Source organism: Odocoileus virginianus, chromosome 6 (genome assembly GCF_023699985.2).
Source record: "Odocoileus virginianus isolate 20LAN1187 ecotype Illinois chromosome 6, Ovbor_1.2, whole genome shotgun sequence".
In the NCBI taxonomy this organism is placed as follows: Eukaryota; Metazoa; Chordata; class Mammalia; order Artiodactyla; family Cervidae; genus Odocoileus; species Odocoileus virginianus.
The window spans coordinates 26,942,469-26,955,109 of NC_069679.1; the positions used below are offsets into that span (position 1 = coordinate 26,942,469).

Genomic DNA, 12,641 nt, shown 5'->3' on the forward strand with positions numbered 1-12,641 from the left:
TCGTCACTCTTCCTCCTGCTTTTTCTCCATCACAGGCTCCCCCTGCCTCAGACCTTTCCCCTTGGCCATCCTGGAGTCCTCACTGTGGGGCAGGGAGGGGGCTGAGGGACTGACTGTTACCTTGACAACAGAGGTTATGATCTCCTCCCGGGCCTGGACCTCGGCCGCGAAGGCCTGGTGTTTCTGCAGGTGTCTCAACTTAGCTTTCAGGTCCCCAGGAGGGACTGGCACCTTCAGCTGCTGGAGTTGCTCCTGGATCCAGTTCTCGGCCTGGTGGGGGTGAGGACGTGAGTCTCACAATGCTGATGGTCCACAGAGATGTCCCACATGCCTGCCCTCAGCTGTGCCCAGGCAGTGCACTGCTGGCCTGAGGGGAGGGCTGGGCAGTGCCTGGTAAATAAGATCCAGCAGTCTGGGCCCAGCTGGTCCCCAGCCACAGGAAGGGGCTGGGTAGGGACCTTGGGTGGGACCTCATTTTGGAGGTGAGGCTCGCTGGCCCCAGGACCCTGGATCGCTCTGTTCCCTCGCAGTGCCTCTCTTTGCCCTGGGTCTGTGAGAGCTTAGGAAGCAGTTGGGTCTCCACACAGAGGGTCTTTGAATCAAATGTATGGGCTCCAGCATGGCCTCTCAGAAAGCCATTTAACTCTCCAAACTTCAGTGTCCTCATCACAGGGCTGTGGCGAGGCCTGAACAATCTGCAAAGGTGGACATCATCTGGAACTGGGAGATGTGGCCCAAGTGGATGGGGCTGGGCTGGGGTGGTCTCTGACCTGGGTGGCGGCCCTGATGAAGGCAGCTATCAGCAGGGAGGTGTGCAAGGCGTGTTGCCGACTCTCCACCAGTTCCTTCACCCGAGCGCGGCGCTCCAGCACTGTGCAGAGCAGGTCCTGTGCCCTGGGGCCCCCGAGCATCTTCACTTGCTCACACAGAGCTGCCTCCTGAGGGCAGGGTCAGGGGTCAGGGAGCAAAGCCTGCTGCTCTTCCACTCAGAGGCTGGCTCACAGGGAAGACCCGCTCTCGCACTGCATGGCCTAGGGCTGGCTGGTCCTCCCAGCAAGCCAGAACCAGCCCTGGCTTTCACCAGACCGCCCCCCTTGGCTCCCCTGTGACCATGTTATATGGAGCCACATGGGCCCTGGTGCCCACAGTGTGGTCCACCCTGTCCCAGGCCCTGCTCCTGAACCACACATCCCACTCTGCTCAGTCAGCTCTGACCAGGGGCTCCTAGCCCCCAGGCCACCCCCGTACATCAGCGTTACTATGGGTACACAACAAGCCCCCCCACATCCCCCACTTGGAACTCTCCAAATTCCCAGACTGCCCCATCCCACCTCTGACTCCCTGAATTCATTACCTTCTCCTCCTGTGCAGCCAGCACCTTCTGGAAGGTCTCATGCTTGTGGATCAACTGCTCCATCTCTTCAACCGAGCTCCCCAGGGCACCAGTTTTCAGGAGGACCTGCTTCAGTCCATGGAGAAGTCAGAGAGGCTACCAGGGATGGTTCAGACAGTCAGCCCCTGCCCCCATTTCTAGCCATCTGGGCTGAGGCAGGGCACAGCCTCTGAGCTCCACATCAGGGCAAGAGCCAGGGTCCCAGGAAGCAAGAGAGTGAGCTGGGGAAAGGAGTGAAGAGGGAGAACTAGGGAGGCTCCGGGGTGAGGGCACCTGCCTCCCGGGCCTTGAGGATCTCGTCCAGGCGGCCACACTTCCTGAGGAAGAGCTGCTCCCGGCCCACGGCCTGGAGCCTCTCCTGCTTCTGCTCCCAGGCCTGGAACACCCGCTCCCGCTTGTCCCGCAGGTCTTGCAGCCCGTCCCGGACCTGAGGATGGGCACACGGGAGCCTGCGCTCCAGAGAGCTGCCTGCATGGGACAGACGTGGGTCCCCAGGGGAAGCCTCTGAGGAGCAACTGGTGTGGCACAGTGGGGTAGGGCACAGGGATGAGATGCAGGCTCGGTTCAGGAGGCTGGGGGTGGCACCGGGAAAGGGGGCCTACCTCCTTGATGCATGTCCCTGCAGCCAGAAGCGCCTGCTGGCCCAGCTGGGCAGCCTGCTGGTACAGCTCCTCCCGGGCCTCCAGCACGGCCCGAAGTTGTTGGTGGGTGCTGAGCTCCAGTGGGCCACTCCCGTGCTCCTGGGAGCTTGCCTCCACTTGCAGCTCCTGCCACACGCTGGCCGCCCAGGAGGTGTAGTCCCGCACCTGGATCCCAGGGAGATGGAGGGAGAGCTGGGCTGGGCGGCAGAGAACTGGGCTCTGAGACACAACCACAGCCCGCCTGGATCCACTCACGCACGCACTGGAGCAGCCCGAGCTGTCCCGGGTCAGACCTCAGATGAGGCTCGTGAGGCCTGTGGTCACCTGGATCCTCCGCTGTCATCCAACCCAATGCTCCCAGGTCACTAAACTTGCACAAGGGCCAAGCCAGCCTCCCCCTGCCCTGCCTGGCACTTCTCTCCACCCTGGGTTTTCGCTGCCCTTCTTGCTTAGAAGTTCTTTTCCTTTCTTCCATCCCTTCCAAGCTTCCATGTTCATCAAGGGCCAAGGCCTTCTTTCCCTTGTGGAGACTCCCCTGTCCCCTGACATCTCACTGCCTGCCTTGTCCTCTGAATCTCTGGTTTCGTATTTATAAACGGTCTTCTGTTGATTTGTGTACAAACACAAGTTAGACCCGGAGGGGCCTTAGATCCTAGTCCTGACAGCTCAGTACACAGACGAAGCAGGGTAAATGGCACAACAAGCATGCAGGAGATTGTAACCTCCAGGCACTCACACACAGGGGTAACAAGCTGGGGTCAGTGCCTTGCTCGAGCCCACGCTGCTAGAAAGTGGCAGAGGTGGGTCTCTAAACTCAAGCCTTTTTGTTGTGTTACAGTTTGAGTCTCCCAGTCTAGCAGGTACTGGGACAGCCCAAGGTCAGGGCCCTCTGTCAATCTGACTCCCAAGGCTCGTCTCCCAGCTAGACAAGCTCCCTGAAGGCAGTGATTCCATCTTACATAGGCTCTGTATCACTGCCTCTCCCCACCCACAGCTCCTAGCAGAGAGCACAACACAGATGTTACAAGAGACGCTGGCTGATCCAGAGGTCACTGTCTAGGACATTTGGGTCTCTAGTTATGGGCTTTCCTGGACTGTTTTTCCTCCTGAGCTCTGGTTGGCACGCTGTGTCCTGACTGCACTGTCACACGTGAGGTGGTATCAACCCAAAACTAAGGCGTCAACTGTTGCACCCCCGTACTGAGCCCTCTGACAGGCTGAGGCGGACCACAGCATGTGCCCAGGGTGCTTCCTTCTCTTGTTCACACCTGTTTTGCCTCCAGAGCTGGAGGGCCTCATTAATACAAGCACACTCACAGCATCACACACGCATACACACACACAGAGCCCTGGGGAAGGAAGAACCCTCACCGCCACGTGGAAGCGGGCCAGGAGCCATGCCCGCTCCAGCTGGGCCCGGCGCTGCTCTGCTCGCAGCTTCAGGGTCTCCCAGGCCTGCACCAGGGCCTGCTGCCTCTGCTGTACCACACGGGCCTGTGGCCTGGGCCCCAGCCTCTGCACCTCGCTTCCCGTCTCTAGCAGCTCCTGCAGCTGGGGGCAGGGTGGGGATAAGAGGGAAGGGTCGTGTCCTAGAGGCTGAAGGGCCTGCCCTGTCCCCCCTGGGGCCCTGCCTTTGATGCACAGTGGGCCCGACTGGCAGCTCTGAGAGTGGGGGAAAGCTGCAGAGCAGACGTGCAGGCCTGAGGGGCCCCGAGGGGGAGAGGCACCAGACCTGGGCTCACCTGCTGCTCAGTGCCCATGAGTTCACGTTCCAGCCCCTCGTGTCTCCTCAGCTGGGCCTCCAGCCCATGCAGGTCCTGGGCCACGTCACAGGGGAGGCTGGTGGTTTTCTCCTGAGGAAAGGAGACAGCCGAGGGGTACAGGAATGGGGGGTGGGATGCTGAGTCAGGATCCACTTCTAGAAAGAAACCTCCCCCCATCCCCGGCTCACACCTGGACCTGGGTGAGGGCTTCCAACATGTCTCGGTGAACCTTGAGGGTGGTCTCGGCATCTCGGAGCAGGCGGCCTCGGGCCTGGGTCAGCTCCCACAGCTCCGACCAGGCAGCCCTGCTCATGGGAGATGGGTAGCAGATCAGCCATTGATTTAGCGCCTCATTTCACCTCTCGCCAGGCTGGTTAGCCCTCCTCCTCTCTGCACTTTATCCAGGACTGGCCCACAACACCCCTTCCAAACCCTCCCTCCTGTCTGGTCACGGCCCAGGAACCTCGATTTCTACCTTTGCTTTGAATTCAGTCCTCGGCTGTTGTCACACTCAACACTTTACTAATTTCTGAGCTCTTTGACACTCCTTACATCTTGTGCCTTCAAGTCTCAATAAGTCAATCAGATTGTAATTTCTCTTTTGCACTCCTGATGTACTCAGCAAACTCTCCCTGAGCTCCTAGGGCTGGGTCGGGCTAGGGGTTATGACCTGGGACGACCCCGCCTCAAATCTCACAGGTTGGAGGAGGATTCAAACCAGCCTGTGGGGAGCCAGGCAGTCTTCCCACAGGCCCTCCAAGTCCAAGAGCCAGAGGTTTGGAAAAGTGCCCCTGGGGGTCTGGGCAGGGCTCTCTGACCAGCACACCCTTCCTCGCTTCCCTTCACAGCCCACAGTCACCTGTGGCACAGCCCCCCAGGCAGGCTTGGCATCCGTGAAAGCAGTGCCTCCCCACCAGGGCAGACAGAGCAAGTGTGGCCTTGGGCACATGAGGCCTCTCTAAGTCTCCCGGGACCTGCCTGTCCAGCACCCTTCCCCAAGCCCATGTCCTGGGTCCGCCTGGCACTCACTGCAGATCCCGCTGCATCTGATGGGCCCTGGGGGCTGCTCTGTGCCCTCGTTCCAGCAGGTTCTCTGCCAGCTGCCGGCAGGTTGCCACCCGCTGGCCACCCATCTCTACTTTGTGCTGAAACTTGACAAACTTGGTGCAGAGGTGCTGAGGAGAGAGGGGAAGAGGTGATAGGGTGGCCTCAGCTGGCAAGACAGCAAGCAGCCCGGGGAGCGAGGCCCCTCACTGACATCTGGGCGATGGGGGCTTGGATGGCTGCAGCTCCTGCCCCCACTACTCAGAAGGCCTGTCCTCAGCCAGGCTCGTAACCCAGGGCCCCCTTCTACACACAGCCCAGCCGGCCCCTGCCCCCAGCCTCTTCTCACCAGGACGTCCTCATAGTCCTCCCCAAGACTCTCTCCTCCTCCAGCCACTTGCTTCTGGCTAGCCAGCCAGCCCTGCAGGTTCTCAGCCTCCCTCGTGAACTCGTGCAGCTTCAGGGCCCCCTCCAGCTCCCGGTCCCTGTGGGGATAGCCCATGGTTCCCCCGAAGTTAGTTGCCCACACCTCTGAGGACAGCGGACCCAGCCAAAGTGGGTGGCCTGAAGGAGGAGGTTATTCATGTTTCCTGCCTAAGCTTGAGGCTGGGGATTCGGGGAGAAGTAAACATAAGAAGGCCAGAGTAGAGCAGGTGAGGGTGTAGGTAGGGGGAAGAAATGGGGAGCTGGCAGCCCAAGTTCCTGCCCAGCAGGCACTCACTGAAGAATTTATGAAAGGAAGGGAGCAATACACAGCAAGGAGCCATCTGTCAGCTCTGTGGACCTGGGGTCACGGGCTCCTTCCAATCAGAGTTAAGGTATGGAAACAACCGTGGCCAGGTTGCCTAAGCCTTGGGAGAGGTACAGCGCCCCTCACCGTGTGGCCGCCAGCTCCTGCAGGGCCTGCAGCCGCTCCCGGAGCCTCTTCTGCACCACACCCAGCTGTGCAGGGGCCTCCGGGCCAGCGAGGGTTTGAGCTCTCCGGCCAACCTCCTCCATGGAGCTCCAATAACGAGCCAGCTCCTGTTGCAGGGCCTGCCAGTACACAAGGCTCAGGCTGGGTGATTTATCCATCTGTCCATCTACCCACCCTCCTGACCATACAACCCATTGATCACACACCCATCCTGTTCCTCCTTCCACTCACCTATCCACCCACACACTCACCCATCCACCCACCCTGACCCATCCGCTTACTCACACACCGATCACTCATCTACCCAATAGTGATGGGAGTTCTTAATTGCTCCAAGAAAGTGAAAATGCAGTCTGTGCCCGCAGAGGGCTCACTATTTAGCAGGACAGTGAACGCTGGGTCCTCTGGGCCAAGGAAGAGAGGCCACGGGAGGCCGGTACTGGGTCCCAGTCTCCCAGTATGAAAACAGATGGAGTCAAGTGAGCGGCCCAGGATGCCCAGGACATGAAAGCTCCATGAGGCTTTGGTTATGGGCACACCCCTTAGGAGTGGCCCCCCTAAAGCCCTCAGTCACAGGACCCTCAAACACTGACCACTAGGGATAGGTAGACAAAAAGCCCAGACAGGTGGACACTTCAGTGGTAACAGAAACCAGGATTGTTCGGGATTCAGAGCTCACATGCGGTTCTGAGAGTCAGATTCCAGGAAGGATGAGGGTGTTCCAGGCCTCTCTTACTTTAATTGGGGATGCTGATGGGTGGGTTTCAGGGATGGTTAACTCAAAGGGTGATATTCAAAGTGTGGGAAGGAGAAGCCTGTGGAAGATGTGGGGATGGCTGGAACAGGTGACCCCCAAGAGAGCAGGAAAGTGCCAGGGAGAGGAAAAGAAGCTAGAAGAGAAGGCAGAGAAATCCTGAGGCCAGAGGAGTGTGAACCACTATGGAGATGCAAGAAGGGGGTGGGCTCTTCAAAGGGGTGGTGTCTGAAAAGGGGGGACAACTAGGGGTGAACAGGGGCCACTGCAGGGTTTGGGCGGGGGGAGTGGTGGTGGTGGGGGAGGGGCTGGACAGTCTTCAGGAAGAAAGAGCAGGGCTCTGCCTCTGAGAAGCAGGATGTGCCCTTTGGGTGTGTGATAGACCCCTTCCTCATGGCCTGTCATCACCCCAGTCCAGACCACAGCGGGGAAGCTCAGCACACACTACCTGGTGCTTCTTAATGAGCCTGACGGTGGCTGTCTCATCCCCACCATAGTCCTGGCTGCTCACCAGTGGCCACTTCTCCTCCACCCAGTCCTCCAGCTCTGATGTGTCCAGGAAACACTGGCAAGAATGGACTCATCTCACCTTGACATTTCCAGATGGACCCTCCATCACCCCTTGGGGACATCACACAGGCAGAAGAAAGGCTTCTGTTCCCATGGAGACCAGGCAGCTCTAGGCCCTGAGTTCTCACCACTGACCCAGCTCCCTGAGAGCTCCAGGTCCCACAGACCTCACCCGAAGAGGCTGCCCAACTTTATCTACTTCCCCTGACCCTGTGTGGAGAAGGCAATGGCAACCCACTCCAGTACTCTTGCCTGGAAAATCCCACAGATGGAGGAGCCTGGTAGGCTGCAGTCCATGAGGTCGCTAGGAGTCGGACACAACTGAGCGACTTCACTTTCACTTTTCACTTTCATGCATTAGAGAAGGAAATGGCAACCCACTCCAGTGTTCTTGCCTGGAGAATCCCAGGGATGGGGGAGCCTGGTGGGCTGCCGTCTATGGGGTCGCACAGAGTTGGACACAACTGAAGTGACTTAGCAGCAGCAGTAACCTGACCCTGTGGCCTCTGCTTCATACCTGCTGGAGGGCAGCAGCCTGCTGCAGGTGCCGGGCCTGGGCCTCACATGCCTGCTCCAGATCCGCCCAGCGACCTTCCAGCTCCTGGCACCGCTCCACGATGTGCTGGGCTTGGGGGTGCCCAGAGGCTGCGAGGTGTCGCCCGGAACCCAGCACCCGTTGCACTTGTCCCTGGCGGGCTCCCACCTCTGCCCGGAGCTCCTGCCACAGAACAGTGGAAGGGCTGCCGCCTCAGGGCACTCCTTAGCCACAGGGGGCCCAGAACAGAGCCGTGGATGTGGCTCCAGGGCCCAGGATGACTTGCAGGCAGAGAAGGGCTGGGGGCAGAGACTTGGAAATCAGGACTCCCTGAGTCATGGAGGAGGGCATCTAGACTCTGGGAAAGGCTGTCAGGGATCCTGGGAGGAAACAGGGACCATTACCTCGTGCTTGTGGAGAAGGCGGTGGGCACCATCTGGGTACTTAGCAGAGCTGGGGCTGGGCGCAGGCATGTGCTCTGCCACCCATGTGAGCTCCGCGTCGCTCAGGTGGTGGAAGTGGTACAGCTCAACCGAGGCCTGCAGCTGCCATCGCCGGGTGGCCAGATGTCCCTGCAGGGCCTTGAACCTGGGTGGACAGAGGAGACAGAAAGGCTGGGAACAGGCGAGGTCCAGTGCTCAGCGCTTTCCTCATCCCAGTCAGGGGCCCACAAAGGAAGAGGCAGGGACCAGGGAACATCATCTGAAGACGGGGAGGCAGCTGGAAAGGCCCAGGGCCCAAACTCCCACCCAGATGACCTCCCTGGCTTCAGACTGGGGGGTGCTTTGGATGCCTGGCTGGGGTCTCTGACTCTCCTACCTCAGAAGTGACTCCACCCATAAAGGAAGGAGGCACGGACAGCCTCAGGGCCTTGAGGTGCTGCCCTGCTGGGCCACTGGCTGAAACGCCCTCAGGTTCATATGGTGGCAGTTACACACAGTGGGGTGGAGGTGGGACAAGCAGCTGAGTACCTCTGGAGGTATTTTTCGGTCTCCTCCACAATGGCCTGGGAACTGACCACCTGATGGGCCTTGGGGACAAGGGTAGCCATCCTGCTGGCCAGCGCCTGGCTCTCGGCCTCCAGCTGGCGGTGCTGTTTCTGCAGCCCCCGGCTGGAGCCCAGGTCCTGCCCCATTTCTGCCTTCTGCAGGGTCCCCTCTAGCTGCTCCATCTTCTCCTTGGCTTCCTGGGAAGGGATACAGGGTGCTGTCTTAGGCTGCCCGTGTGCAGACTGGCAAGTGGCCTTTCTTGGATGCTAAGGCTGCAGGGCTAGCAGCATGCCAGATTCACCAAGGACCATTTGGGGACCCCTGTCCTCACCACTGTCCACCTCCAACCCACGGTACCCAATCCTTCTCCCAGAACCTCAGGAGTGCCCCCATCCTCTCTCACTTCTGCCGCCAGGGAGACTCAAGTCGTGTTGAGCACGCACAGGCACACAGGGAGCAGTCCTGGATCGGCCAATGGTGGGTAGCCGGGGTCAATGGACCACAGGCTAGAGGCCTCCAAAGGCTGCAGGACTTTCCAGGGCCACGCCAGAGTCAGCAGAGCGCCCCGACTCCTCCTCTCCCCACTTCCTCTCCTGTCTACTCAGCCCAGCCTCGGACTCCCTCCTGGGTCTTCCTCTCTCTTGGACCCACCTGTAGCAGCCGCAGGAGCTGGTCCTGCTGCCGAGCCTGCTGGAGCTGCTTCCCACGCTCTGCCATCTTGCGTCTCAACTCTTCCCACTTGCTACTTAGGCCCTGAAGCCTGGCCTGCACGTCCTCCTGGGCATGGGGCCTGCTGTTCAGCAGCTCTCTCCCGACCTGCAGTGGACACAAAGGCCTGGGGCGTCTGGTTGAGCTGCTGGTGCTGGGAGTGGCTGTGGTGGGCTGGGTCCAGGGGGCAGCAGTGGGAGTGACTGGTTGCAAGCTGCACTCCACAGGCTGCAAGGACTCCTCTAGCTGTTCGCATGGCCCCAGATCTGTGGGCACTGGAGGGAGGGCTGTCCTCTGATGCCTGGAAATAGTGTGGGGTGAGCAGGCACTGGACAGCTGGTGGGAGGACTGTGTCCAGGTGGAGGCAGCAGGCTCTGGGGCTGCCTCTTAGACTTGAGGGGAAGGGATGAGAAAAGCTCTCTGGACTGATTTGCATGCTAAGACCGAGGTTGCCTGCTGAATGAAGGAGGAAGCTAGGGATGCTAATGCCCTGGAGATTGAGATCCATTCTTCCTGCAGTGACTGTGCTCCATGAGAATGTGCTGTGTAGTGGAAACATGAAGCCGAGCAGAACCCGCACCCTGGGCCCAGCGTCCCTCACCTGCTGCAGGCCCTCCACGTGCCCCTGGGTGGCCGCCAGTTCACGCGTGGCTGCCTCGTGCCGCCTTAGTTTCCTCAGGATGTTGCTGGGCTCTCGGGATGGCTCGTCCACCAACATCCGCCCCTTCTCCTCCATCCACAGCAGCACCTCCACCACGTCCTGCTTCCATTCCTGCCCGGGAACCGGGGGAGGGTGGTTATTACAGAGCGGGGTGAGGCTGGTATGAGGACCTCATGGAAGAGGGGTCTGAGGGTGCCCCAAGGGGAAGAGCAGGATGTGGAGCCAATCCTAGGGTGCAGAAGGGGTGCGGGGCAGGGGTTACTGCTCCCAAGTGGGAACAAGGAAAGAGAGATGGGGAGAAAATTGTTTCAGGGAAAGCAGCAGAAAGAAGCCTGGAGAATCAGGGTCTGGCCTCACAGCGCCCAGTGCCCAGAGAAGAGGGGTGTCTGGCCAGGTGCCCCCTGATTCAGTGCATCAGATCATGGATGGCCCTCTGCGTCCAGGAGGCCTGTGGACTAGCCCGGCTTTGAGCCCCCATCGTGGGCAGAGCAGACATCCAACAGAGTCAAGCTCTGCCGCTGGAGACCAGGGCCCATGCAAGAGCCTGGAGCATGGCTGAAAATGCTGGGGCTGGGGAGCAGCTGGCCAAGGGAGGGGCCTAGGCTTTGGGTCCAGCCCTGTCTCTGAGCAGAGTGGCCTGAGCCTTGGTTTTCCTCAACTGGAAAAATCAGAGTCATAATACCTATCTCACAAGAGGTGCTGGGAGGGTCACAAGAGGTGCTGGGAGGGTCAGGAAAGTGCTTTGTAAACTGTGCAGCGCCCCGCCCATCACACAGCTATAGCTCAGCAGCAGACTCGGAGCATTCCTTCCGGGAATGCACTGTGGCGGAGGGCAGGGGGCAGCCCCTCACCTGGAGCTGGAGGGAGGCTAGCAGCTGCCTCCTTCTCTGCTCACTCCTCCCCTGGACCCTGGTCCACCATGCCTGGATGCTCTGAAGCTGCTCTCTGACCCTGGAGGGCAGATGCAATTGGGGAAGTTATGTGGAGGCTCCACTCTGCCTGAGGCCCACCACAAAGGTTGGACCCACCACAGCCCAGGGTTCACCCCGCTGTCCCCCCGCTCCCCGGGCACTCTCCCAGCCTCAGGGTAATGGGCTGTGTAGGCCCTGCCCAGACAGGCCCAGGCTCACTTGTATGCAGCGGGGTGTCGGCTCTGAGCCAGCTTCTCGCCACGCACCCGTAGATCCTCTGCTCTAGAGCCAAGGGCATCCAGCAGCCACCCACGCTCCTGGTGCTGCTGCAGCAGGCTTTGGGTCTCTACCACGCCCTCCTGGAGACACAGAGACGGGTCAGGCTGAGAAGAGGGGAGTGGTCAGCACCATCTCACCCACTGCCAACCCAGGGGCCCCGCGCCCAGCCTGGCTTCAGGCTCCTACTTCCTGGGGAAGGCGCATCCCAGTTGCACACCCCCAGCTCTGTACCTGGAGGCTGTCCAGCCGTAGGAAGGCCTCATGGTTGGCACAGGAGGCAGTGAAACCATCCACATCTCGAACAAACTTCTGCAATTCCAGCCCCTCCTGCAGTTGCTGCTGTCTTTGCTCCCAGGCGGCCTTCAACTCCTGGCCTTGGTGGCCCAGGAGCCTCAGGGCACTAGCCACCTCTCGGAAGTCTGGGGAGCCCGAGGCTGCCATGGGCTGGCCCTTTGTCTCCAGCTGCTGCAGCCTGTCCAGGACGACAGGCAGAGGGTCAAACCCTGGGCCAACCTTCTTACTGTCTGGCCTCCACGGTCCATTCATCTGGGAGCTCTGAGGTGAGATAACTGGCAGGGGTCTGAGGTGGGTAAGCCCCAGGGATCCACTCATCCTGTGGGATAGCTATGCCCTGGGCCACTGGTGAGACAGCAAACGTAACAAGCCCAGCGCAGGACTTGGGACTCACTAGTTCCTGTGCTCCCTGCATGTCACACCTTGCTCCAGCTGGCCATGTTGATGGCGATGCCCAGGCCAGTGGATGGCTGGGCAGTGCACCCAGAAAAAATCATTCAGACCGCCTACATACCTGACTGTGGGATCACCGCAAGCCTGGGTGAAGCTTTAGGAAAGGCAGCCACCCCTCTGCCGGGTGTGCCCCCCAGGCTTACAGTTTGAGAACAGGTAACGCCTTTGTGTGAGTGAGGAAAAGGCTCCACTTCTCTGAGCTGGTGCAGCCCTCAAGTGGGTGGTAGAATCTAGTTAGCAGGGGATGGGCTGGATTTCAGGGTTCACTGGGCCACCTGTTAGGCTCCTTCATATGTGGCACAGGCTGTAGACTGCACCCACCCCTGCAGGACGAGGGGAGGCATCGCCATACTGAGGAGGGTGTTGTCTTAGTCCTGGGGGTGGGGGGGCAAGAGGCTGAGCCATTTTTATTTTTGCTCCAGGGGCCTGTGGGGTCTGTATTACCCAGAATAGGTTAGGTGGCTCAGCCACCCTGATAGCAGTCCACCAGGCTCCCCTGCATGGGGTGTGGCCAGGCCTGGACAGGACAGAACATTCCAGGAGGCTCAGACTCTGCCTGGGGTCCCTCCCCAGCATATATGCAAGATGTCTGACCAGTCTTTGGTTTCACCTGCGTCTTTGTAAACCTGCCTCAGGTGCCAGGATGGACACCAGCCTGGGCCACACCCCTGCTGACACGCTGCTCCCCATCTGTCCCTTCCTGGTGCCCCGTCCCCACAGGCCAGGGCCA

General features: G+C 60.0%; 1 protein-coding gene across 1 annotated transcript in view; it reads right to left on the reverse strand.

The window, feature by feature from the left end:
* SPTBN5 (spectrin beta, non-erythrocytic 5) overlaps nucleotides 1–12,641 on the reverse strand; it is a 49,833-nt gene that overhangs the window by 17,316 nt on the left and 19,876 nt on the right. Inside the window, exons 18-37 of the mRNA XM_070468543.1 lie at nucleotides 11,396–11,636; nucleotides 11,105–11,244; nucleotides 10,826–10,925; nucleotides 9,915–10,085; nucleotides 9,257–9,421; nucleotides 8,588–8,802; nucleotides 8,021–8,204; nucleotides 7,599–7,799; nucleotides 6,960–7,076; nucleotides 5,719–5,876; nucleotides 5,191–5,326; nucleotides 4,827–4,972; nucleotides 3,988–4,102; nucleotides 3,777–3,887; nucleotides 3,406–3,585; nucleotides 1,996–2,199; nucleotides 1,671–1,820; nucleotides 1,355–1,459; nucleotides 771–938; nucleotides 121–270 (exon numbers count right to left, since the gene is read on the reverse strand). Of these exons, the coding sequence (XP_070324644.1) occupies nucleotides 121–270; nucleotides 771–938; nucleotides 1,355–1,459; nucleotides 1,671–1,820; nucleotides 1,996–2,199; nucleotides 3,406–3,585; nucleotides 3,777–3,887; nucleotides 3,988–4,102; nucleotides 4,827–4,972; nucleotides 5,191–5,326; nucleotides 5,719–5,876; nucleotides 6,960–7,076; nucleotides 7,599–7,799; nucleotides 8,021–8,204; nucleotides 8,588–8,802; nucleotides 9,257–9,421; nucleotides 9,915–10,085; nucleotides 10,826–10,925; nucleotides 11,105–11,244; nucleotides 11,396–11,636 (3,157 nt within the window). The remainder of the gene's footprint in view (nucleotides 1–120; nucleotides 271–770; nucleotides 939–1,354; nucleotides 1,460–1,670; nucleotides 1,821–1,995; nucleotides 2,200–3,405; nucleotides 3,586–3,776; nucleotides 3,888–3,987; nucleotides 4,103–4,826; nucleotides 4,973–5,190; nucleotides 5,327–5,718; nucleotides 5,877–6,959; nucleotides 7,077–7,598; nucleotides 7,800–8,020; nucleotides 8,205–8,587; nucleotides 8,803–9,256; nucleotides 9,422–9,914; nucleotides 10,086–10,825; nucleotides 10,926–11,104; nucleotides 11,245–11,395; nucleotides 11,637–12,641) is intronic.